The following is a 24,737-nucleotide window of genomic DNA, read 5'->3' as shown; positions in this document are numbered from 1 at the left end:
GAACAAATAGAGGTCAAATTAATCACTAACCTTTGATGATCTTCATCAGATGACACTCATATGACTTCATGTATGTTTGTTTGATAAAGTTCATATTTATATTTAAAAAATCTGAGTTTACATTGGCGCGTTACGTTCACTAATTCCAAAAACATCCAGTGATTTTGCATAGCCACATCGATTCAACAGAAATACTCATCATACATGTAGATGATAATATAAGTTATACACATGGAATTATAGATATACCTCTCCTTAATGCAACCGCTGTGTCAGATTTTTTAAAAACTTTACAGAAAAAGCAAACCATGCAATAATCTGAGACGGCGCTCAGAAAAATAATCAAATTAGCCGCCATGTTGGGGTCAACAGAAACCAGAAATTACATGATAAATATTCCCTTACCTTTGATGATCTTTGACAAAAACTTAAAAAAGTTATATTACAGGTCGAAGAAACATTTCAAACTAAGTATAGAATCAATCATTAGGATGTATTTATCATAAATATTCAATAAAGTTCCAACTGGAGAATTCCTTTGTGTCTAGAGGAGCAATGGAACGCAGGTCGATATCATGTGGAATGCGCGTGACCAGGAAATGGCTCTCTGCCAGTAACCTGACTCATTCAGCTCTTATTCAGTCCCACAACACAGTAGAAGCCTCATTCAAGTTTCTAAAGACGGTTGATATCTAGTGGAAGTCCTAGGAAGTACAACTTCATTCCTATCCCACTGTGAATTCAATAGGGCCTGGGTTGAAAATCGACCAACCTCAGATTTCTCACTTCCTGTTTGGATTTCTTCTCAGGTTTTTGCCTGCCATATGAGTTCTGTTATACTCACAGACATAATTCAGTTTTAAACTTCAGAGTGTTTTCTATCCAATACTAATAATAATATGCATATATTAGGAACTGAGACTCAGGAGCAGGCTGCATCTGCACTCGGTCCAACAGGTAGTATTACATTTCATTACATTTCATTATAGTACAACGGTTTGATTTGTCTAATCTTATCAATTTCTTCTTAGCTAGCTACACAGCCGTCTTTGTTTCATAGATAATTGCGTAATTATCGTATTTCGTCGTCCTAACGCAGTCTACACTGCCCTGCAGCTAGCCAGCTAGCTAACGTCCACCGTTAGCTAGTCCACCGTCTACCGATTAGCAGCACAACTATTACACTCAACTGAACGACTTGATTAGTGTAGTGTTAGCTAGCTACATAGTTGTCTTTGCTGTCTTCGTACCCAAGATAATTGTGTAGTTTAGAGTGTGTAGTTTTATGTCGTCCTTAACATAGGAGACTCTGCTAGCTAGCCAACAGCTAGCCAACGTCTACCGAACAGAACTTCTGCACTCAACAATCCGGTCGCATTTCGCTTCGCTCCACAGGTAGTATCACATTTTTCATTTCATTTCATTACAGTACAACGGCTTGATTTGTTTGATCGTAGCTAGCTACATAGCTAGCTACACAGCCGTCTTTGTATCAAAGATAATTGTGTAGTCTAGAGCGATTTCCTAGGTTAGTTAGCCAGCTATTGTCGTTCTTTTAGCATAGCGTAACGTAATCAACACTGCTAGCTAGCCAGCTGCCCCGAATAGCAGCACAGTAGAAACTATTACACTCAACGGAACGACTTGATTAGTGTAGTGTCAACAACGCAGCCAATGCCAACTAGCCTACTTAGTCAACAACGCAGCCTCTGCCAGCTAGCCTACTTCAGCAGTACTGTATCATTTTAATCATTTTAGTCAATAAGATTCTTGCTACGTAAGCTTAACTCTCTGAACACTCGTGACGTGTAGTCCACTTGTCATTCAATCTCCTTTGCATTAGCGTAGCCTCTTGTGTAGCCTGTCAACTATGTGTCTGTCTATCCCTGTTCTCTCCTCTCTGCACAGACCATACAAACGCTCCACACCGCGTGGCCGCGGCCACCTAATCTGGTGGTCCCAGCGCGCACGACCCACGTGGAGTTCAGGTCTCCGGTAGCCTCTGGAACTGCCGATCTGCGGCCAACAAGGCAGAGTTCATCTCCGCCTATGTCTCCCTCCAGTCCCTCGACTTCTTGGCACTGACGGAAACATGGATCACCACAGACAACACTGCTACTCCTACTGCTCTCTCTTCGTCTGCCCACGTGTTCTCGCACACCCGAGAGCTTCTGGTCAGCGGGGTGGTGGCACCGGGATCCTCATCTCTCCCAAGTGGTCATTCTCTCTTTCTCCCCTTACCCATCTGTCTATCGCCTCCTTTGAATTCCATGCTGTCACAGTTACCAGCCCTTTCAAGCTTAACATCCTTATCATTTATCGCCCTCCAGGTTCCCTCGGAGAGTTCATCAATGAGCTTGATGCCTTGATAAGCTCCTTTCCTGAGGACGGCTCACCTCTCACAGTTCTGGGCGACTTTAACCTCCCCACGCCTACCTTTGACTCATTCCTCTCTGCCTCCTTCTTTCCACTCCTCTCCTCTTTTGACCTCACCCTCTCACCTTCCCCCTACTCACAAGGCAGGAAATACGCTCGACCTCATCTTTACTAGATGCTGTTCTTCCACTAACCTCGTTGCAACTCCCCTCCAAGTCTCCGACCACTACCTTGTATCCTTTTCCCTCTCGCTCTCATCCAACACTTCCCACACTGCCCCTACTCGGATGGTATCGCGCCGTCCCAACCTTCGCTCTCTCTCCCCGCTACTCTCTCCTCTTCCATCCTATCATCTCTTCCCTCTGCTCAAACCTTCTCCAACCTATCTCCTGATTCTGCCTCCTCAACCCTCCTCTCCTCCCTTTCTGCATCCTTTGACTCTCTATGTCCCCTATCCTCCAGGCCGGCTCGGTCCTCCCCTCCCGCTCCGTGGCTCGACGACTCATTGCGAGCTCACAGAACAGGGCTCCGGGCAGCCGAGCGGAAATGGAGGAAAACTCGCCTCCCTGCGGACCTGACATCCTTTCACTCCCTCCTCTCTACATTTTCCTCTTCTCTCTCTGCTAAAGCCACTTTCTACCACTCTAAATTCCAAGCATCTGCCTCTAACCCTAGGAAGCTCTTTGCAACCTTCTCCTCCCTCCTGAATCCTCCTCCCCCTCCCCCTCCTCCCTCTCTGCAGATGACTTCGTCAACCATTTTGAAAAGAAGGTCGACGACATCCGATCCTCGTTTGCTAAGTCAAACGACACCGCTGGTTCTGCTCACACTGCCCTACCCTGTGCTCTGACCTCTTTCTCCCCTCTCTCTCCAGATGAAATCTCGCGTCTTGTGACGGCCGGCCGCCCTACAACCTGCCCGCTTGACCCTATCCCCTCCTCTCTTCTCCAGACCATTTCCGGAGACCTCCTCCCTTACCTCACCTCGCTCATCAACTCATCCCTGACCGCTGGCTACGTCCCTTCCGTCTTCAAGAGAGCGAGAGTTGCACCCCTTCTGAAAAAACCTACACTCGATCCCTCCGATGTCAACAACTACAGACCAGTATCCCTTCTTTCTTTTCTCTCCAAAACTCTTGAACGTGCCGTCCTTGGCCAGCTCTCCCGCTATCTCTCTCAGAATGACCTTCTTGATCCAAATCAGTCAGGTTTCAAGACTAGTCATTCAACTGAGACTGCTCTTCTCTGTATCACGGAGCGCTCCGCACTGCTAAAGCTAACTCTCTCTCCTCTGCTCTCATCCTTCTAGACCTATCGGCTGCCTTCGATACTGTGAACCATCAGATCCTCCTCTCCACCCTCTCCGAGTTGGGCATCTGGCGCGGCCCACGCTTGGATTGCGTCCTACCTGACAGGTCGCTCCTACCAGGTGGCGTGGCGAGAATCCGTCTCCACACCACGTGCTCTCACCACTGGTGTCCCCCAGGGCTCTGTTCTAGGCCCTCTCCTATTCTCGCTATACACCAAGTCACTTGGCTCTGTCATAACCTCACATGGTCTCTCCTATCATTGCTATGCAGACGACACACAATTAATCTTCTCCTTTCCCCCTTCTGATGACCAGGTGGCGAATCGCATCTCTGCATGTCTGGCAGACATATCCGTGTGGATGACGGATCACCACCTCAAGCTGAACCTCGGCAAGACGGAGCTGCTCTTCCTCCCGGGGAAGGACTGCCCGTTCCATGATCTCGCCATCACGGTTGACAACTCCATTGTGTCCTCCTCCCAGAGCGCTAAGAACCTTGGCGTGATCCTGGACAACACCCTGTCGTTCTCAACTAACATCAAGGCGGTGGCCCGTTCCTGTAGGTTCATGCTCTACAACATCCAGAGTACGACCCTGCCTCACACAGGAAGCGGCGCAGGTCCTAATCCAGGCACTTGTCATCTCCCGTCTGGATTACTGCAACTCGCTGTTGGCTGGGCTCCCTGCCTGTGCCATTAAACCCCTACAACTCATCCAGAACGCCGCAGCCCGTCTGGTGTTCAACCTTCCCAAGTTCTCTCCGTCACCCCGCTCCTCCGCTCCCTCCACTGGCTTCCAGTTGAAGCTCGCATCCGCTACAAGACCATGGTGCTTGCCTACGGAGCTGTGAGGGGAACGGCACCTCAGTACCTCCAGGCTCTGATCAGGCCCTACACCCAAACAAGGGCACTGCGTTCATCCACCTCTGGCCTGCTCGCCTCCCTACCACTGAGGAAGTACAGTTCCCGCTCAGCCCAGTCAAAACTGTTCGCTGCTCTGGCCCCCAATGGTGGAACAAACTCCCTCCTAGGATAGGATAAAGTAATCCTCTCTCCCCCCCTCCCCTGAAAAGATTTAGATGCACTACTGTTCCACTGGAGGTCATAAGGTGAATGCACCAATTTGTAAGTCGCTCTGGATAGGCGTCTGCTAAAACTTTACTCAAATATTCCAATAAATGGACCGAACATACATAAAACAATAACGCACAAAAAACATGGGAAAAATAGAGGGTTAAATAATGAACATGTAATTGGGGAATTGAAATCAGGAGTTTAAAACAAAGACAAAACTAATGGAAAATGAAAAGTGGATCGGCGATGGCTAGAAGGCCCGAACAAGGAGCCTGAGAGGGACCGACTTCAGAGGAAGTTGTGACACCTATTCGCCCTCTGGAGGCTGAAAAGATTTGGCATGGGCCCTCAGATCCAAAAGTTTTACAGCTGTACAACTGAGAGCATCTTGATTGGCTGCATCACTGCTTGGTGTCAGAGGAAGGCCCAACAAATGGTCAGACTCCAGCCACCCAAGTCATAGACTGTTCTCTCTGCTCTTGCACGGCAAGCGGCACTGGAGCACCAAGTCAGTCCGGGTTGGAGCGAGCGAGCGGTCGCATCCGAGCGCTTCGGTCTGCAGGTAGTATAACTTTTCATTACATTTCATTACATTTCATTATAGTACAACGGTTTGATTTGTCTAATCTTAGCAATCTCTTCTTAGCTAGCTACATAGCCGTCTTTGTATCAAAGATAATTGCGTAATTATCGTATTTCGTCGTCCTAACGTAGTCTACACTGCTATCTGCCCAGCAGCTAGCCAGCTAGCAAACGTCCACCGTCTTCCGAATAGCAGCACTGTAAAAACTATTACACTCAACTGAACGACTTGATTAGTGTAGTGTTAGCTAGCTACATAGTTGTCTTTGCTGTCTTCGTATCCAAGATAATTGTGTAGTTTAGAGTGTGTAGTCTTAGAGTGATTATCTTAATTTACCGAGGTTAGCTAGCCAGCTATTTGTCGTCCTTAACGTAGGAGACACTGCTAGCTAGCCAACAGCTAGCCAACGTCTACCGAATAGAACTTCCTCACTCAACAACCCGGTCGCATTCGCTCCACAGGTAGTATCACATACATAGCTAGCTACATAGCCGTCTTTGTATCAAAGATAATTGTGTAGTCTAGAGCGATTTTCTAGGTTAGCTAGCCAGTTATTGTCGTTCTTTTAACGCAACGTAACGTAATCAACACTGCTAGCTAGCCAGCTAGCCCCCGAATAGCAGCACTGTTGAAACTATCACACTCAACGGAACGACTTGATTAGTGTAGTGCCAACAACGCAGCCACTGCCAGCTAGCCTACAAAGTCAACAAAGCAGCCACTGCCAGCTAGCCTACTTCAGCAGTACTGTATCATTTTAATCATTTTAGTCAATAAGATTCTTGCTACGTAAGCTTAACTTTCTGAACATTCGAGACGTGTAGTCCACTTGTCATTCCAATCTCCTTTGCATTAGCGTAGCCTCTTCTGTAGCCTGTCAACTATGTGTCTCTCTATCCCTGTTCTCTCCTCTCTGCACAGACCATACAAACGCTCGACACCGCGTGGCCGCGGCCACCCTAATCTGGTGGTCCCAGCGCGCACGACCCACGTGGAGTTCCAGGTCTCCGGTAGCCTCTGGAACTGCCGATCTGCGGCCAACAAGGCTGAGTTCATCTCAGCCTATGCCTCCCTCCAGTCCCTCGACTTCTTGGCAATGACGGAAACATGGATCACCACAGATAACACTGCTACTCCTACTGCTCTCTCTTCGTCCGCCCACGTGTTCTCGCACACCCCGAGAGCTTCTGGTCAGCGGGGTGGTGGCACCGGGATCCTCATCTCTCCCAAGTGGTCATTCTCTCTTTCTCCCCTTACCCATCTGTCTATCGCCTCCTTTGAATTCCATGCTGTCACAGTTACCAGCCCTTTCAAGCTTAACATCCTTATCATTTATCGCCCTCCAGGTTCCCTCTGAGAGTTCATCAATGAGCTTGATGCCTTGATAAGCTCCTTTCCTGAGGACGGCTCACCTCTCACAGTTCTGGGCGACTTTAACCTCCCCACGTCTACCTTTGTCTCATTCCTCTCTGCCTCCTTCTTTCCACTCCTCTCCTCTTTTGACCTCACCCTCTCACCTTCCCCCTACTCACAAGGCAGGCAATACGCTCGACCTCATCTTTACTAGATGCTGTTCTTCCACTAACCTCACTGCAACTCCCTCCAAGTCTCCGACCACTACCTTGTATCCTTTTCCCTCTCGCTCTCATCCAACACTTCCCACACTGCCCCTACTCGGATGGTATCGCGCCGTCCCAACCTTCGCTCTCTCTCCCCGCTACTCTCTCCTCTTCCATCCTATCATCTCTTCCCTCTGCTCAAACCTTCTCCAACCTATCTCCTGATTCTGCCTCCTCAACCCTCCTCTCCTCCCTTTCTGCATCCTTTGACTCTCTATGTCCCCTATCCTCCAGGCCGGCTCGGTCCTCCCCTCCCGCTCCGTGGCTCGACGACTCATTGCGAGCTCACAGAACAGGGCTCCGGGCAGCCGAGCGGAAATGGAGGAAAACTCGCCTCCCTGCGGACCTGGCATCCTTTCACTCCCTCCTCTCTACATTTTCCTCTTCTGTCTCTGCTGCTAAAGCCACTTTCTACCACTCTAAATTCCAAGCATCTGCCTCTAACCCTAGGAAGCTCTTTGCCACCTTCTCCTCCCTCCTGAATCCTCCTCCCCCCCCCTCCTCCCTCTCTGCAGATGACTTCGTCAACCATTTTGAAAAGAAGGTCGACGACATCCGATCCTCGTTTGCTAAGTCAAACGACACCACTGGTTCTGCTCACACTGCCCTACCCTGTGCTCTGACCTCTTTCTCCCTCTCTCTCCAGATGAAATCTCGCGTCTTGTGACCGCCGGCCGCCCAACAACCTGCCCGCTTGACCCTATCCCCTCCTCTCTTCTCCAGACCATTTCCGGAGACCTTCTCCCTTACCTCACCTCGCTCATCAACTCATCCCTGACCGCTGGCTACGTCCCTTCCGTCTTCAAGAGAGCGAGAGTTGCACCCCTTCTGAAAAACCTACACTCGATCCCTCCGATGTCAACAACTACAGACCAGTATCCCTTCTTTCTTTTCTCTCCAAAACTCTTGAACGTGCCGTCCTTGGCCAGCTCTCCCGCTATCTCTCTCAGAATGACCTTCTTGATCCAAATCAGTCAGGTTTCAAGACTAGTCATTCAACTGAGACTGCTCTTCTCTGTATCACGGAGGCGCTCCGCACTGCTAAAGCTAACTCTCTCTCCTCTGCTCTCATCCTTCTAGACCTATCGGCTGCCTTCGATACTGTGAACCATCAGATCCTCCTCTCCACCCTCTCCGAGTTGGGCATCTCCGGCGCGGCCCACGCTTGGATTGCGTCCTACCTGACAGGTCGCTCCTACCAGGTGGCATGGCGAGAATCTGTCTCCTCACCACGCGCTCTCACCACTGGCGTCCCCCAGGGCTCTGTTCTAGGCCCTCTCCTATTCTCGCTATACACCAAGTCACTTGGCTCTGTCATAACCTCACATGGTCTCTCCTATCATTGCTATGCAGACGACACACAATTAATCTTCTCCTTTCCCCTTCTGATGACCAGGTGGCGAATCGCATCTCTGCATGTCTGGCAGACATATCAGTGTGGATGACGGATCACCACCTCAAGCTGAAGCTGCTCTTCCTCCCGGCAAGACGGAGCTGCTCTTCCTCCCAGAGGGAACCTTGGCGTGACTGCCCTGTCGTTCTCAACTAACATCCATGATCTCTACAACATCACGGTTGACAACTCCATTGTGTCCTCCTCTGGATTACTGCAACTCGCTGTTGGCTGGGCTCCCTGCCTGTGCCATTAAACCCCTACAACTCATCCAGAACGCCGCAGCCCGTCTGGTGTTCAACCTTCCCAAGTTCTCTCACGTCACCCCGCTCCTCCGCTCTCTCCACTGGCTTCCAGTTGAAGCTCGCATCCGCTACAAGACCATGGTGCTTGCCTACGGAGCTGTGAGGGGAACGGCACCTCAGTACCTCCAGGCTCTGATCAGGCCCTACACCCAAACAAGGGCACTGCGTTCATCCACCTCTGGCCTGCTCGCCTCCCTACCACTGAGGAAGTACAGTTCCGCGCAGCCCAGTCAAAACTGTTCGCTGCTCTGGCCCCCAATGGTGGAACAAACTCCCCACGACGCCAGGACAGCGGAGTCAATCACCACCTTCCGGAGACACCTGAAACCCCACCTCTTTCAGGAATACCTAGGATAGGATAAAGTTATCCTTCTCACCCCCCCCCTTAAAAGATTTAGATGCACTATTGTAAAGTGGCTGTTCCACTGGATGTCTTAAGGTGAACGCACCAATTTGTAAGTCGCTCTGGATAAGAGCGTCTGCTAAATGACTTAAATGTAAATGTAAGTCTGGGACCAAAAGACACCTGACCAACTTCTACTCTCAAGCCATAAGACTGATGAACAGTTAATCAAATGGCTACCTGGACAATTTACATTGACCCACTTTTTTATCTATCTTAATTGTTTTGAACTGACTCCCTTGCACTCGCTCTATGTACACTCAGTAAACTCTACCCACACTCTCACACATACTACACTGACACACACACACACACACAATGCATATGGATGCCACACACACACTAACACACTTTCACACTTCACATACGCTGCTGCTACTCTATTATATATCCTGATTGCCTAGTAAATTTTACCCCTACCCACATGTACACACAAGTATTTAAAATTTGTGTGACTTTCCTCGTCTATCAGTGTCTCCGTGTTTTGTGTTTTTTATGTGGATCCCAGGAAGAGTAGCTGATGCTTCTGCATAAGCTAATGGGGATCCAAATAAACAGCACAGTTGTCACTGTATGACTTACTGTACAGATGAAACAATAACACTGGGTTGGGGAATCAGAAGTTCTTGAACTGATACTGTACAATAAACACACAGAGATGGACATGCTACTCAACTGCAACTTGTTACAAAGCAGAGCTTCATGACAAGCGTGTGAGCGGAAATCAAAAACTGATGCTAATATTGCCTGGAACATTAAACATCACTGGGAGACTGAACACACCTCAGTTCTCCTGCTGGAGGCTGTTTTATGCTGTTTGTGGAACACAACAGAGATGGAACACAACTCAGCCACTGTCAACAATTATGTGCTGGTTATTGATCCAAACTGAACTACCATATTCAATTAAGGACTAATATCTTTCCCAGACACTTCTGCCCCATGCTCAGAAGGTTTGGTGGGTAAAACATGGCCTTCCAATAGAAAATGTCTAATCACTCACCTCCCTTCAAACCTCCCTCCAAGCACATCCTATGTCTGATGAACGGTGCGACGCCTCACAGTTGCATGATTCGCCAAGATCAAATGTGACTCGTTTCAGGGAACTAGGCACAGGAGAGAAATTGGAACGTAAACGTTCATTTTTTTTATGTCGCATGCACACGGTCGCCAGGTGTACGGTGTTTCCTCCGACACATTGGTGAGGCTGGCTTCAGGGTTAAGTGGGCGGTGTCAAGAGGCAGTGTGGCTTGGTTGGGTCGTGTTTCAGAGAACGCATGGTTCTCGACCTTTGCCTCTCCTGAGTCCGTTCGGGAGTTGCAGCGATGAGACAAGACTGTAACTACCAATTGGCTACCATGAAATTGGGGAGAAAAGTAGAGAAAAGTAAGTAGTCATGCCCCAAGTGAGGTCGGAGAGCGTGTCAGACGGACGGAGCCGTCCCCTTCGCCCAGAGTGCATAAAAAGCCTTGGTAACAAAATGAACAATAGACCAGGAAACATGAGGCGGGAGCTAAATGTTTGGAATGGTTGGAACTTTGAAACTCAACATGAGAGATGGCAAGCTGCAGCTCATGTCCATTGTGGTCTGAATCCTGACTATCAACACGAGAGGAAGACAAACTCCCCTCTCAGACAATCACTGGTACAGATGATTATCTGTCCTGAGTAAAATATCTCAAACTCTTCCAACCATCCTACTACCCTTGTCAAATCACTGTAGTACACTACTCTCATCACCCCACTGGAACCATTGGCACGGCTGGCTTATCTTCAAATAAGCAACTTCAAGAGCGAATGGAACAGAGTGAAATCTGTAGTTCTGCTCAGGACTACACGATGGAGAAGGACACCCACTTTTTTTTACAGATGCATGAGGTTATGAGTGTTCAGAATGCTGATATGATGAGAAGTAATGATTAATAAGATGACTGTTTATCGATGAAATAGATATATACCTTTTATAGTTTAATTCGGGAGATGGCAACTCTTTAAACAACCTTCTGTGGTACCCAAATCCTAATGAGTTAATTGTTACATTGATTAATTTAGTCGGGTAACAAAACATAGTTAGTGGATGAAATAAAAAAGTCATCAGATTAATGAAAGTAAAGTCATGACACTGTACTGTACTGTATACCTTTGACTTGCAGCTCTGGGTAAAGTTGACTATTGGCTCTTTCCAAATCCGAATATGCACAATTAGAATGAACACAAAACTGACCATAGATCAGTGTCTTGGAGCAACTTCATCCTACTCTACCTGGACTCTCACACGGGTCCTGGATTTTGATTGGGCAGTCACTTCAGAAGTGCAACATGTTGCAGTTAGAGAATGAGTGATAAACAAATCTCAACAAGAAATGCATACATGTGATTGACCTAAACGGTCAAATTGTCTTTATTTGAACATTTAATGGTTTCACATTTATATAGCAATAGTTTTTCAAAAAATAACTTTTTTGCCTTTTCTCTGTTTTTCATATGTATTCAAAGCCTAATAAAACCTTGTATACCGAGTACTGAAGTTGCCTCTCATTCTGTGAAAAATTTAAATTGTGACATGTTTTATTATTTTGGCCTATATTTTAAAATTCCATTCATGGTGTTTTGTGTATTTTACTTATGTGTTGAATTTCCTGACATTCTGTGCAATTTTGTCAACGTATAATGAAGGTATGCTTCTGCAAACAGTATCACTACCTCCACCAGAGAAATACAAATTGACTCCATGGCAGTTATAGCCAGACCAATGAGAGCTATTATGTGTTTATAAAAGAAGCTACACAGTTTAGTCCATCAGCTGTTTTGAAAAATAAAACCCAACAATTTCCCAGTAGTCCATTCTCATGTCCATGGTTCTGTAAATTAAAGAAACAGACAGTGCATGGAACCCCTGAAATCTAAACCCAACATATTTCTGAACATGACCTAGTGAGCATACAATGTCATAATGATGTAATAGTTGTGGTTGAAGTCTGTTTTTTTATGTCAGATATCCAAATGTCTCAAGATGTCTTTTTCACGACCAATTGAATAAGTCTGGAAAAAGGATGGACATTTTCTTAAAGACGTAAAAAAAAAAAAAAATATTCCGCCTGTATACAACAACCAGAATATGTCAGCCTGATGTCATTTCAACCAATGTGTCACATTGCAAAGCTGGTCAGTCTAGAAACTATTTTAAGAACTTTACTTAAACAGTGATCCCTTCCTGTAGTATTATTATTACAAAATGGTGATTACAAAACTTTTGAAATAGTGTCAAAGCTCTGAATTCTCCATACAATTTGGCAAATTCATCTCCACCACAACCACATATTTCATCACAATTGCGTCATCACACCAGCAGTACACCCTGGCATCATTATCCAAAACCTACATCTAATTAAATAGCATCCTCAATTTTGTTCAAAATTACTTAAATAAAATCCAAAATATTGCCAGCTTTCTCACAGTTTTAAATACACTCATACTTAAAATAAGTACCATAAGTTACAAAATAGGATAACAAATTCTTATATCCTCTGCATTATCTCAGCAAAGCATTTCATTTACATCATTCATCTCAAAATTAAGATATTGATTTCTGTAATCCAAAAACATACAGCAAAGCAACAGAAAATTATTTTGCAGATTTAACCAACTTTATGGTTACACCCGAGCCCAAGTATAAAGTTATATTATACAGTATGTCTTATTTAATATACATAATATATACTGAATATAAAAATATATATAAACTAAGGACAGTTATTTTGTATTCATCGCAGTCCAGGTCCATGGTGAAGAACTGCCCACATGAAAAAATACTATAGTGTACTATGGTATAACAATACTATAGTATTCACTGTAGTGTTTTTTGCAAATTGTAGTATACTGTAGTATCTATTGCAGTGTTTCTGCAGACATTACTGTAGTATTTATTATAGCATTTTTGTATTATTATCTTTGACATTGAAGTGAAGGCTTTCTCCTTGAGAAAACCTACTGGAGAAATACTAAAAGAGAAAATGTTCCATAGCCTGCCTGCCAGTTCACCGCTCCTGCTGTTTTCTATACCCTCTAGTGAACGCATACTTGACATGTAGGTTTCTCATTTATGGGTAGCACAAATTGGGATATGGGGGTGGGGAATGGGCAGATATATGCTAATTATATACTACAGTATTTAATTAGTAGTATCTATATCAGGGGTGGGCAATTCCAGTCCTCGAGGGCCTGATTGGTCACAGTTTTGCCCCAGCTAACACACCTGACTCCAATAATCACCTAATCATGATCTTCAGTTTAGAATACAATTTGATTAGTCAGCTGTGTTTGCTAGGGATGGAGAAAAAGTGTGACACCAATCAGGCCCTAGAGGACAGGATTTGCCCACCCCTGATCTATATAGTATATACTACAGTGTTTTTTTGCAGATAATACTATAGTATTCTATAGTATACTACAACATTCTATAGCAGAGGAGGCTGGTGGGAGGAGCTATAAGAGGATCGGCTCATTGCAATGGCTGGAATGGAATAAATAAAATGGTTTCAAACAGCAAACATACGGAAACCACATGTTTGACTCTGTTCCATTTACTCCATTGCAGCCATTAAAATGAGCTCGTCCTCCTATAGCCCTCCCACCAGCCTCCTCGGTTCTATAGTATGTAAAGTCCTACACATGATCAAGGGATACTACAGTGTGTAGTATAGTATTCTACAGTATAGTTTACTACAGAATTCTATTGTAAGTACGGTAGTATTCTATAGTAAACCATAGTATTTTTTCATGTGGGTGTACCCAGTGTTTCTGAGACCAAAGAGTTTTAGGGTGCATCTCTTCCCCTTATTCCCCTTAAAGTGCAGTAGAGACACATGAATGGTACAGTTTTTCTTCTTTCCTTGCACATATTGCATTTATGCTTTGAGCCATATTATAATCTTTCGTTTTAAAGTGCCGATGCATAAATGTCATACTATGCTTTTTTTTATTGAAGAGTTACATAAATAAACTATACAACTATCTATCTTTCTAACTACCTATGTCTTTCTATGTATCTTTTAATAAGTAAAGCACTATATGAGGAATAGAGTGTCATTTGAGGTGCAGTCTTGGTGTCCGAGTCAGACCACTGAGTTGAATACCTGATTGTTAGATTAAAGTCTGTCATCCAGAGAATGTCTGGTTTTGCTCAGTGTGTATACAGGCCTCTTTGTGCATGTGTCTCTCTAGACACATACACACACTCCAACACACTCAAGCAGTGTAGAGTTCAGAACCCATTCAGTAACACACACATTGCCCCAAGCTTTGCAGGAAGATAAGGTCAGTTCTCTGTTCAGGAGGAAGTAAGGGTGGATTCAGAATGTGTAAGATTTTAAAACATTTAAACATCTTTCAAATGAACAGGGCTAACTCTGAACTGCTTGAAACGTTTCTCCAAACCCCAGGTCCAATGTTTCCTCAAATTTTGGGGGGCACTGAGCAAATTTTAGGTCGTGTGAGCTGAAAATTGAACATTGTGAGAATTCTGTGCAATTTCCAGCTTGCATTTACAGTGAACACTGAGGCTGTACACTTACAGTTTTAGAAAGGCTATTTATGGCTATTTGAACTTAATGGTAGGCCTACCAACACAACCAATGGAGCAAATCCCATAACATTTTCACATGGAAATAGCTTTTGTTTTCTATGCGCTACAGTAGCCTATATGTGTTGTTCAATGCAGGCCTACACTTCATGAGGCTTTTAAAAACGTTTTTACATTGACATTAATCAATAATTTTTTACTTGGTCTGTAACACCATGGGCCAAAAAGGTGATTGCATTGTGTTGTATGATGGAAGAAACCATTTCACAAAATAGAATTACTATTACCATACAGAGAATTAGACAATATAGGCTACCCCTCTGTCTATTGGCTTATTTGCATATTCAAGCCTGACTCAAAATACATTGCCCCTTTAATTAAGACAAAAGCTTCTTATCTGACTTGCCTTTCAACAAGTGCTTGAAATGTAGCCTACAAGGTTTGTGCTCTTGTTGGAAGCAGTAACTCCCCATTGCTGACCTATACTTATCTGTAACTGGTCTAATAACTAACTAACTATCAAAGAATATCAACAAATGTGCACTTGCACAGCTCTGCACTCTGATCTGAAATAATCTGAAAAGCGCATTCACTTGGTGATTGAAAGATGCTTGTGGGCTACCCCAGACAATATAATTATACTCTGTTGTGCACTGGCCTTGCCTACAACACAATCACAGACTTAATCTTGCAGAGTTTGATTTGTTTTGTTGCATTGAAAAGGGTGTGATATAATGTTGATTGAATCACAGGAAAGACGTTGATCTATATAGGGCAAACTCAGTGAATTTCCATCTCTTGCATCTCTGAGCACAGCATGGCATTTCTTCTGTGCTGCAGTCCTGGAGGAAGTGCGTGCAGTTTAGAGGGAACATTCCCCAGGTCTCTGGGGTTGGGCTGGTGGAATAAGAAGTGAGAAATCAACCAGTTGGGCTGGTGGAATAAGAAGTGAGGAATAAACCATAAAGAAATTTCCCAGTCAAGAGTCAGTTTCCCAACCTCTAAAACAGAGAGGTGCTGGGGCTGCCTTAATTGGCTTCATCTGCGCCCAGGGAGCAGTTGTTGTTGGGGCTTAACTGCCTTGCTCAAGGACAGAACAGCAGATATTTCCACCTTGCCGGCTCAGGGATTCTAACCAATAACCTTTCGGTTACTAGCCTAATGCTCTTAAGCGCTATGCAACCTGGAGTTCTAAATAAAGCATGACCAATGCTTCTGGAAGATTCTCTTGTCATAGTATACTATACTATTTTCATATTGCGAAGGTTCAGTCATACTCATGAAGACTTGAACATCAATGTAAACAGTACTCCAATTTACAGCAGCCTTTGTAAATCCTAGGCCAAGGTGTGTGTTTGTGTGTTGGACATGACTCCTGCTTCTGCTCTGTGGGTTTCAGTGGTTGATTTAGGGCTCTCCTGTAGTTCTGTGATTTTCAATAGCTCAGCGTGTTGTAATATGGTGCTGGCAACATTAGATTTGTGGGTTTTATTTCTGCATGGGCCAGATACTGAATACTGTATGTGAATTAACTGTAAAGCCGTATTCCTGTGAGTCTACCAGAAAGGGTTGCTGTTCTGTCAGTCTGCAAAGGATGTCGTTGCTCAGACATATGTTCAGAGAGTCCGCATGGGGCACCTGTTCTGTGTGTTCAACAGCTGAGGGCAGTGTGGCAGCAGCTGCAGGAGGTTATTTTGGAAGGAGAGGGTGCAGTTACAATACACCTAGGAGCCAATAAGGGGTGCTGTTCTATGTCATCAGCACTGGGTTATGTTGTTGTGTGGGTCTGGCAGCAGTGTATATTATTGTTCTATGGGTCTGGCAGAAGGTGAGAGTGCTGTTCTGTATGTCTAACATTAAGGGGCGCTGTGAGCCAGTGAGCTCTATAGGAGCCATGTCAATCATGTGGTGTATCTGTGTGGTTAGTTCTCTGACTCTGCCAGTAGGGGTCAGTGTGTCTATGTGTAATTCAGTGTGTTGGCCAGTGGTAGGTGGTGTGTGATTAACTAGCTGCCCTCTATGAGCTTGGCCAAGCTGTCCCTGAGCTCTGTCAGCTCAAATATCTTCCCATCCAGCATCTCCAGTAGGGTCCTTAGGCTCTTCCTGAAGTTCTCCTGCTCTTCCTGACTTTCTTCCAATCGCTGCTCAGCTCCCAGGAGCTGCTCCTCTAACACTCGCCCATGCAACTCCGTCTCCTGTGGAGGGAAGAGAGGGGGGAGAGAGCAAGTCTCAAGTCACAAGGCCCAAGTCTCAAGTCGAGTCCCAAGTAGAACGGGTCGAGATATATCTTGTTCAACAACAAATATTTTTCTATTTATTGAGGCTACAAGACAGCCCTTTTCACATTTTGATTATGTAATAATTCATTTGATTTTCATATTCTTGATCACCAAAATTTTGGGGAGCTGCAGATGTATATTCATTTATGGCAGTCCTCTCTCCCTACAATTTCACTTTTGCGCTGCACCCGATCCTATAGCATTTCAGCATATCAGCAATTTGTTCAGTGGTTTTCAAACTTTTTGACCCGTGACCACCAAAAAAGAGTGGTTCAAAGCTTGTGACCCCGCGCACGCACGTGCACGTGTGCACAATCGCTGCGCAAATGTAGGCTATTATTACAGCCATAAACGGTGACAGATTTTCACAATGCAAGAATCAGAAATAAACTGTGTTTTTCACCTGCATTTTGAGCTGAAAGTCATTCATGTTAGCAGTCAATATCAATTAGGGATATCATGTCACATTGTCACTTCTCTGGAGTCCAGAGCAAGCAGGATCATATGTGACTTGTTTCGGGAAACTAGGGGTACTAGGCGTCACTACCTAACAGGAGAGGCATTTTGCATGTATTTAATCAAATTTAGTTTTGGGGCGGAAATTCCTTCTGGAACATGTGAACTTTCATGTGCCTTAATAACAAACGTGTATGCCATCTATAAATACGAATAAAATAATTTACGATTCTAGTTGGTTTAGCCATGGAAAAAGACTGGAACCTTCCGGCTAGCCATAATTGGCTAAGATAATGGATGGGCTGGACATTCCCGAGAGATGACTTTGGATTGGTCTGCCATGTGGCACATGTCTGTCTATAATATGAGCTGAACAGTATGTGTAGGTAATCCTTTTTAACGCCACTTTTTTGAAAGATATCACGTAGTAGAACTGCAAAAGTTGCTCTTCACTTTCTGGAGGACCGAGTTTTGAAATCAGTGGAATTACAGTATGATAGTTAAGGAGATTTGATTGCAAATATACAGAGGGAGTCGAAAAGAGAACACACAGAAGGCTGTTGTATAGGTCACACATGGCATCCGTGACAGAGAGGGAGAAGTGTCCAACCATGTATACAGGTAAGATAGTCTAGCTAGCTACATTTTCAGATAGATTTAAGAAAGTCATTTTCCTTTCAAGTTAAAGTGCACCGTTAGCTAGCTATCATTATCTGACAGCCTCGCTAACTAACGTTACGTGTATGATCTGTGTAGTAATATTATTCGTATCTCAGAGCCACTTTATGAGTTGGGATTATGGTTCATTGTTTAGCTAGCTACTTACATGTCTAAACAAAATACTCCATTATGCAAGTAACTATTTCACTACATCTTCTGTATCCTGTGTATGTGACAAATAATCTTAGATTTAATTTGATATATTATGTGTTTACCAGAGACAGTAATGTGAAGAACATGACCTGCGCCAAAGTCAAATTAGGATATAACGGGTGTGTTCATAAATTCAAACTACAGTGCCAGAGTGCGCTCAGAGTGTGCTCTGGGCATTCGTAAATTCAGAGCATTGTCAGATTGTCCATTTGTATATTCAGAGCATTTCGCTCTCGGAGTGTTCAGAGTGACACTGGATGCTCTGGCCAATGATTAGGCAACTTCCAGATACAACTGAGAGTACACCTCACTCTGACCATTTTACTCGCACTAGCAGAGCTGATTAGGCTGTTTTCATGTTATCCAGAGCTTTGGTGACTAACTGTGCTGCTGGCAACAATTTAATTACACTTTTTTTGCCAACTTTTACTGACACCGGCCATATTCAACAGGTGTTGAGCGTTCGCAAATGTATCAGTTATTCTGCGGAGTATGTAGCCAGAGCAAATTTTCGAACACACCCAAAGCTAGGCCATTGAGACAGTGTCCAAGTTCTAAAATTCTCTAGTAGTGTCACGGCCATCAAAGGAAGTGGACCAAAGTGCAGCGTTGTGAGCGCACATATTCCTTTTATTTAGGATGATGCCGACAAAAACAATACAAACCAAACGTGAAGCTTAAGGGCTATGTGCCACAAAGTTAACTACCCACCAAGACAGGTGGGAAAATGGCTGCCTAAGTATGGTTCCCAATCAGAGACAACGATAGACAGCTGTCCCTGATTGAGAACCATACCCGGACAAAACAAAGAAATACAAAACATAGAAAAATGAACATAGAATGCCCACCCAAATCACACCCTGACCAAACCAAAATAGAGACATAAAAAGCTCTCTATGGTCAGGGCGTGACAAGTAGAATGCCCTGCTTTTATTTTGTCATGGCCCGCCATACACTAAATAATGAGCTTGTTGTGAGTTTATCTTCCTGTAATAATGAAGACAAATGAGCTAAAGTGAAGACATTGTTAGCTATATATGGTCATTATTTGAACTGATAGCAAGCTCTAGCTAACTAGCTAGAAATGAACTAAAACAATGTTTAGAAAGTTACATTTAGTTGCCTAGTTTGCTAGATTGACATATACTAAATTCATTTTTAAACGGTTGGGTTTATTGGTGTTAAAATACACTAGTTATGCTATTTTGTACACTAGGCTGCTGATGTCATGAAGCCTGTATTTTTTGTGATTCTACTTTTTCATAACGACAACAACAAATTTGAAGGCGGATGACAATGTTCATGATGTCACTGCGACAACTAAACTCAGAAAAAAAAGAAACGTCCTCTCACTGTCAACTGCGTTTATTTTCAGCAAACTTAACATGTGTATATATTTGTATGAACATAACAGGATTCAACAACTGAGACATAAACTGAAAAAGTTCCAGACATGTGACTGAGTAATGCGTCCCTGAACAAAGGGGGGGGGGTCAAAATCAAAAGTAACAGTCAGTATCTGGTGTGGCCACCAGCTGCATTAAGTACTGCAGTGCATCTCCTCCTCATGGACTGCACCAGATTTGCCAGTTCTTGCTGTGAGATGTTACCCCACTCTTCCACCAAGGCACCTGCAAGTTCCCGGACATTTCTGGGGGAATGGCCCTAGCCCTCACCCTCCGATCCAACAGGTCCCAGATGTGCTCAATGGGATTGAGATCCTGGCTCTTCGCTGGCCATGGCAGAACACTGACATTTTTGTCTTGCAGGAAATCACGCACGAACGAGCAGTATGGCTGATGGCATTATCATGCTGGGGGGTCATGTCAGGATGAGCCTGCAGGAAGGGTACCACATGAGGGAGGAGGATGTCTTCCCAGTAACACATAGTGATGAGATTACCTGCAATGACAACAAGCTCAGTCCAATGATGCTGTGACACACCGCCCCAGACCATGACGGATACTCCAAATTGATCCCTCTCCAGTGTACAGGCCTCGGTGTCACGCTCATTCCTTCGATGATAAACGCAAATCCGACCATCATCCCTGGTGAGACAAAACCGCAACTCGTCAGTGAAGAGCACAGTCCTGTCTGGTCCAGCAACGGAGGGTTTGTGCCCATAGGTGACGTTGTTGCCAGTGATGTCTGGTGAGGACCTGCCTTACAACAGGCCTACAAGCCCTCAGCTCAGCCTCTCTCAGCCTATTGCGGACAGTCTGAGCACTGATGGAGGGATTGTGCGTTCCTGATGTAACTCGGGAAGTTATTGTTGCCATCCTGTACCTGTCCCGCAGGTGTGATGTTCGGATGTAACGATCCTGTGCAGGTGTTGCTACACGTGGTCTGCCACTGCAAGGACGATCAACTGTCCATCCTGTCTCCCTGTAGCGCTGTCTTAGGCATCTCACAGTACGGACATTGCAATTTATTGGCCCTGCAGTCCACATGCCTACTTGCAGCATGCCTAAGGCATGTTCATGCAGATGAGCAGGGAACCTGGGCATCTTTCTTTTGGTGATTTTCAAAGTCAGTAGAAAGGCCTCTCTTCATAACTGTGACCTAAATTGCCTACCATCTGTAAGCTGTTAGTGTCTTAACAACCTTTTCAAAAGTGCATGTTCATTAATTGTTTATGTTTCATTGAACAAGCATGGGAAACAGTGTATAAACCCTTTAGATGATCTGTGAAGTGCTTTGGATTTTTAGAAATTATCTTTTAAAGACAGGTTCTTGAAAAAGGGCCATTTATTTATTTTTTGTTGAATTTATAAACCAGCCTATAGTCTTTAAATCTTTGGTTGTTTAGTACATAGCCTCACATTACATGGACTCAAAGAAGTTTGCTTTATTCACTGCTTCAGCACATTCTGCCAACCCAGATGTCTTAGCCGTGTCTGAATCCTGGCTTAGGAAAACCATCAAAACCCCTGAAATTTCCATCCCTAACTATAACATTTTCCGCCAAGATAGAACTGCCAAAGGGGGCGGCATTGCAATCTACTGCAGCGGTAGCCTACAGAGTTCTGTCTTCCTATCCAGGTCTATACCAAAACAATTTGAGCTTCTTCTTCTAAAAATACACCTTTCCAGAAACAAGTCTCTCATCGTTTCCGCTTGCTATAGACCACTCTCTGCCCCCAGCTGTGCCCTGGACACCCTATGTGAATTGATTGCCCCCCATCTGTCTTCTGAGTTCATGCTGCTAGGTGACCTAAACTGGGACATGCTTAACACCCCGGCCATCCTACAATCTAAACTTGATGCCCTCAATCTCACATAAATGATCAATGAACCTACCAGGTACAACCCCAAATCCGTAAACACGGGCACCCTCATAGATATCATCCTAACTTGCCCTCCAAATAAACCTCTGCTGTTTTCCACCAAGATCTCAGTGATCACTGCCTCATTGCCTGCATTCGTAATGGGTCTGCGGTCAAACGTCCACCACTCATCACTGTCAAACGCTCCCTAAAACGCTTCAGCGAACAGGCCTTTCTAATCGACCTGGCCGGGGTATCCTGGAATGACATTGACCTCATCCCGTCAGTAGAGGATGCCTGGTTATTCTTTAAAAATGCCTTCCTCACCATCTTAAATAAGCATGCTCCATTCAAAAAATTTAGAACCAGGAACAGGTATAGCACTTGGTTCACTCCAGACCTGTCTGCCCTTGACCAGCACAAAAGCACCCTGTGGCGTTCTGCATTAGCATCGAATAGCCCCTGTGATATGCAACTTTTCAGGGAAGTTAGGAACCAATATACACAGGCAGTTAGGAAAGCTAAGGCTATCTATTTCAAAAAGAGATTTGCGTCCTGTAGTACAAACTAAAAAATGTTCTGGGACACTGTAAAGTCCATGGAGAACAAGAGCACCTCCTACCAGCTGCCCACTGCACTGAGGCTAGGAAATACTGTCACTACCGATAAATCCACAATAATTGAGAATTTAAAAAATTTCCAAAATTGTTGCAACCCCTATTACTAGCCTGTTCAACCTCTCTTTTGTATTGTCTGAGATTCCCATAGATTGGAAAGCTGTCACGGGCATACCCCTCTTCAAAGGGGAAGACAATCTAGACACAAACTGCTTCAGACCTATATCTATTCTACCCTGCCTTTCTAAGGTCTTTGAAAGGTAAGTTAACAAACAGATTACCGACCATTTAGAATCTCACCATACATTCTCCGCTATGCAATCTGGTTTCAAAGCTGGTCATGGGAGCACCTCAGCCACGCTCAAGATCCTAAACGATATCATAACCGCCATCGATAAGAGACATTACTGTGCAGCCATATTCATTGACCTGGCTAAGGCTTTCGACTCAACAGTTGCAACATTCTTATTGGCAGACTCAACAGCCTTGGTTTCTCAAATGATTGTCTCGCTTGGTTCACCAACTACTTCTCCGATAAAGTTCAGTATGTCAAATCGGAGGGCCTGTTGTCCAGACCTCTGGCAGTCTCTATGGGGGTGCCACAGGGTTTAATTATTGGGCACTCACTTCTCTGTTTATATCCATGATGTCGCTCTCGCTGCTGGTGACTATTTGATCCACCTCCACGCAGACGACACCATTCTGTAAAGCTCTGACCCTTCTTTGCACACTGTGTTAACTAACCTCCAGATGAGCTTCAATGCCATTACAACTCTCCTTCCGTGGCCTCCAACTGCTCTTAAATGCAAGTAAAACTAAATGCAGGCTCTTCAACCGTTCGCTGCCCGCACCTGCCCGGCCGTCCAGCATCACTACTCTGACCGGTTCTGAATATATGTGGACAACTACAAATACCTATGTGTCTGGATAGACTGTAAACTCTCCTTCCAGACTCACATTAAACATCTCCAAATTTAAATCTAGAATCGGCTTCCTATATCGCAACAAAGCATCCTTCACTCATGCCGCCAAACATACCCTTGTAAAACTGACCATCCTACCGATCCTCGACTTCGGCAATGTCATTTACAAAATAGCCTTCAACACTCTACTCAACAAATTGGATGCAGTCTATCACAGTGCCATCCGTTTTGTCACCAAAGTTGGCTGGCCCTCGCTTCATACTCGTCGCCAAACCCACTGGCTCAAGGTCATCTACAAGTCTCTGCTAGGTAAAGCACCACCTTATCTCAGCTCACTGGTCACCATAGCAGCACCCACCCATAGCACGCGATCCAGCAGGTATATCTCACTGGTCACCCCCAAACCAATTATTCCTTTGACCGCCTCTCCTTCCAGTTCTCTGCGGCCAATAACTGGAACAAACTGCAAAAATCTCTGAAGGTGGAGACTCTTACCTCCCTCACTAGATTTAAGCACCAGCTGTCACAGCAGCTCACAGATCACTGCACCTGTACATAGCTCATCTGTAAATAGCCCATCCAATCTACCTCATCCTCATACTGTAGTTATTTATTTATCTTGCTCCTTTGCACCCCAGTATCTCTACTTGCACATTCATCTTCTGCACACCCTACCATTCCAGTGTGTAATTGCTATATCGTAATTACTTCGCCACCATGGCCTATTTATTGCCTTACCTCTCTTATCCTACCTCACTTGCACATGCTTTTTATAGATTTTTCTAATGTATTATTGATTGTATGCTTGTTTATTCCATGTGTAACTCTCTGTTGTTGTATGTGTCGAACTGCTTTGCTTTATCTTGGCCAGGTCGCAGTTGCAAATGAGAACTTGTTCTCAACTAGCCTACCTGGTTAAATAAAGGTGAAATAAAAAATATATATAAAAAAGATTTGAATCCTTAAAGAGATGGGTGGGGCTAAGGCTTAAGAGGGTGTGAACGATGCTGAATGGGTGTAGACAAAGAAGAGCTCTCCAGTAAGTTTACCAAAACATTTAAGGGCCATTTTCTCAAAAGTGAGGTTACAAGTTAATCAACTTTCAAAGCAGACTTTACTTTCCCATTGTTCCTCAATTGTAGTGTATGTATGATATATAATTTTCTAGCTCTGAGTTTCTACCTTTATCCAATGTAAAAAAAAACACAATTTCAAATTTTGCTACATAAGACCAAATCTTATCTCATGTATTGTCATATTATGTCTTGTTCCTGTTCTTTCTCTTCACTCCGTCTCCCCCTGCTGGTCGTATTAGGTTACCTTCTCTTCCTTTCCTTCCCCCAGCTGTTCCTCATCTTCTCTACCTTTTCTCTACCTCGTTCACCCTTTTCCCACCTGTTCCCTTTTTCCCTCTGATTAGGTCTCTATTTCTCTCTCTGTTCCTGCTTCTGTCTTTGTCAGATTCTCGTTTGAGTTTCTCATGCCAGAACCAAACTATCGTCTCGTTTGCTTCACCCTTGTCTCGTCCTGTCGGAATATGCCTGTTCATCTGATGCTACGTGTGATCAGGTACCTCTGTCCTCTACAACCCGCGCCTACCCAGAGAGACCAGCAGTCTGTCGCCGCTAACCCTGCTATTCTCCTCTGCTGCTAAGAAGGGGACTCTGCTGTAAATATCAGAA

The 24,737-nt window shown here is 44.6% G+C and overlaps 1 protein-coding gene and 1 non-coding gene across 2 annotated transcripts in view; both read right to left on the bottom strand.

Moving 5' to 3' along the window:
- Positions 1 to 13,024: 13,024 nt before the first annotated feature.
- On the bottom strand, positions 13,025 to 13,079 carry LOC115112574 (U7 small nuclear RNA). The gene has a single exon (XR_003860949.1). It is a non-coding gene; the product is annotated as a U7 small nuclear RNA (small nuclear RNA).
- A 1,577-nt stretch (positions 13,080 to 14,656) lies between these two features.
- homer1b (homer scaffold protein 1b) overlaps positions 14,657 to 24,737 on the bottom strand; it is a 61,715-nt gene continuing 51,634 nt past the window's right edge. The window contains exon 8 of the mRNA XM_029638667.2: positions 14,657 to 16,836. Coding sequence (XP_029494527.1) covers positions 16,648 to 16,836 — 189 coding nt within the window. The 3' untranslated portion in view covers positions 14,657 to 16,647. The remainder of the gene's footprint in view (positions 16,837 to 24,737) is intronic.

Source organism: Oncorhynchus nerka, linkage group LG27 (assembly GCF_034236695.1).
Source record: "Oncorhynchus nerka isolate Pitt River linkage group LG27, Oner_Uvic_2.0, whole genome shotgun sequence".
Taxonomy (NCBI): domain Eukaryota; kingdom Metazoa; phylum Chordata; class Actinopteri; order Salmoniformes; family Salmonidae; genus Oncorhynchus; species Oncorhynchus nerka.
Note: the sequence above shows the minus strand (reverse complement) of the source record. Positions and strands in the feature narration are given on the sequence as shown.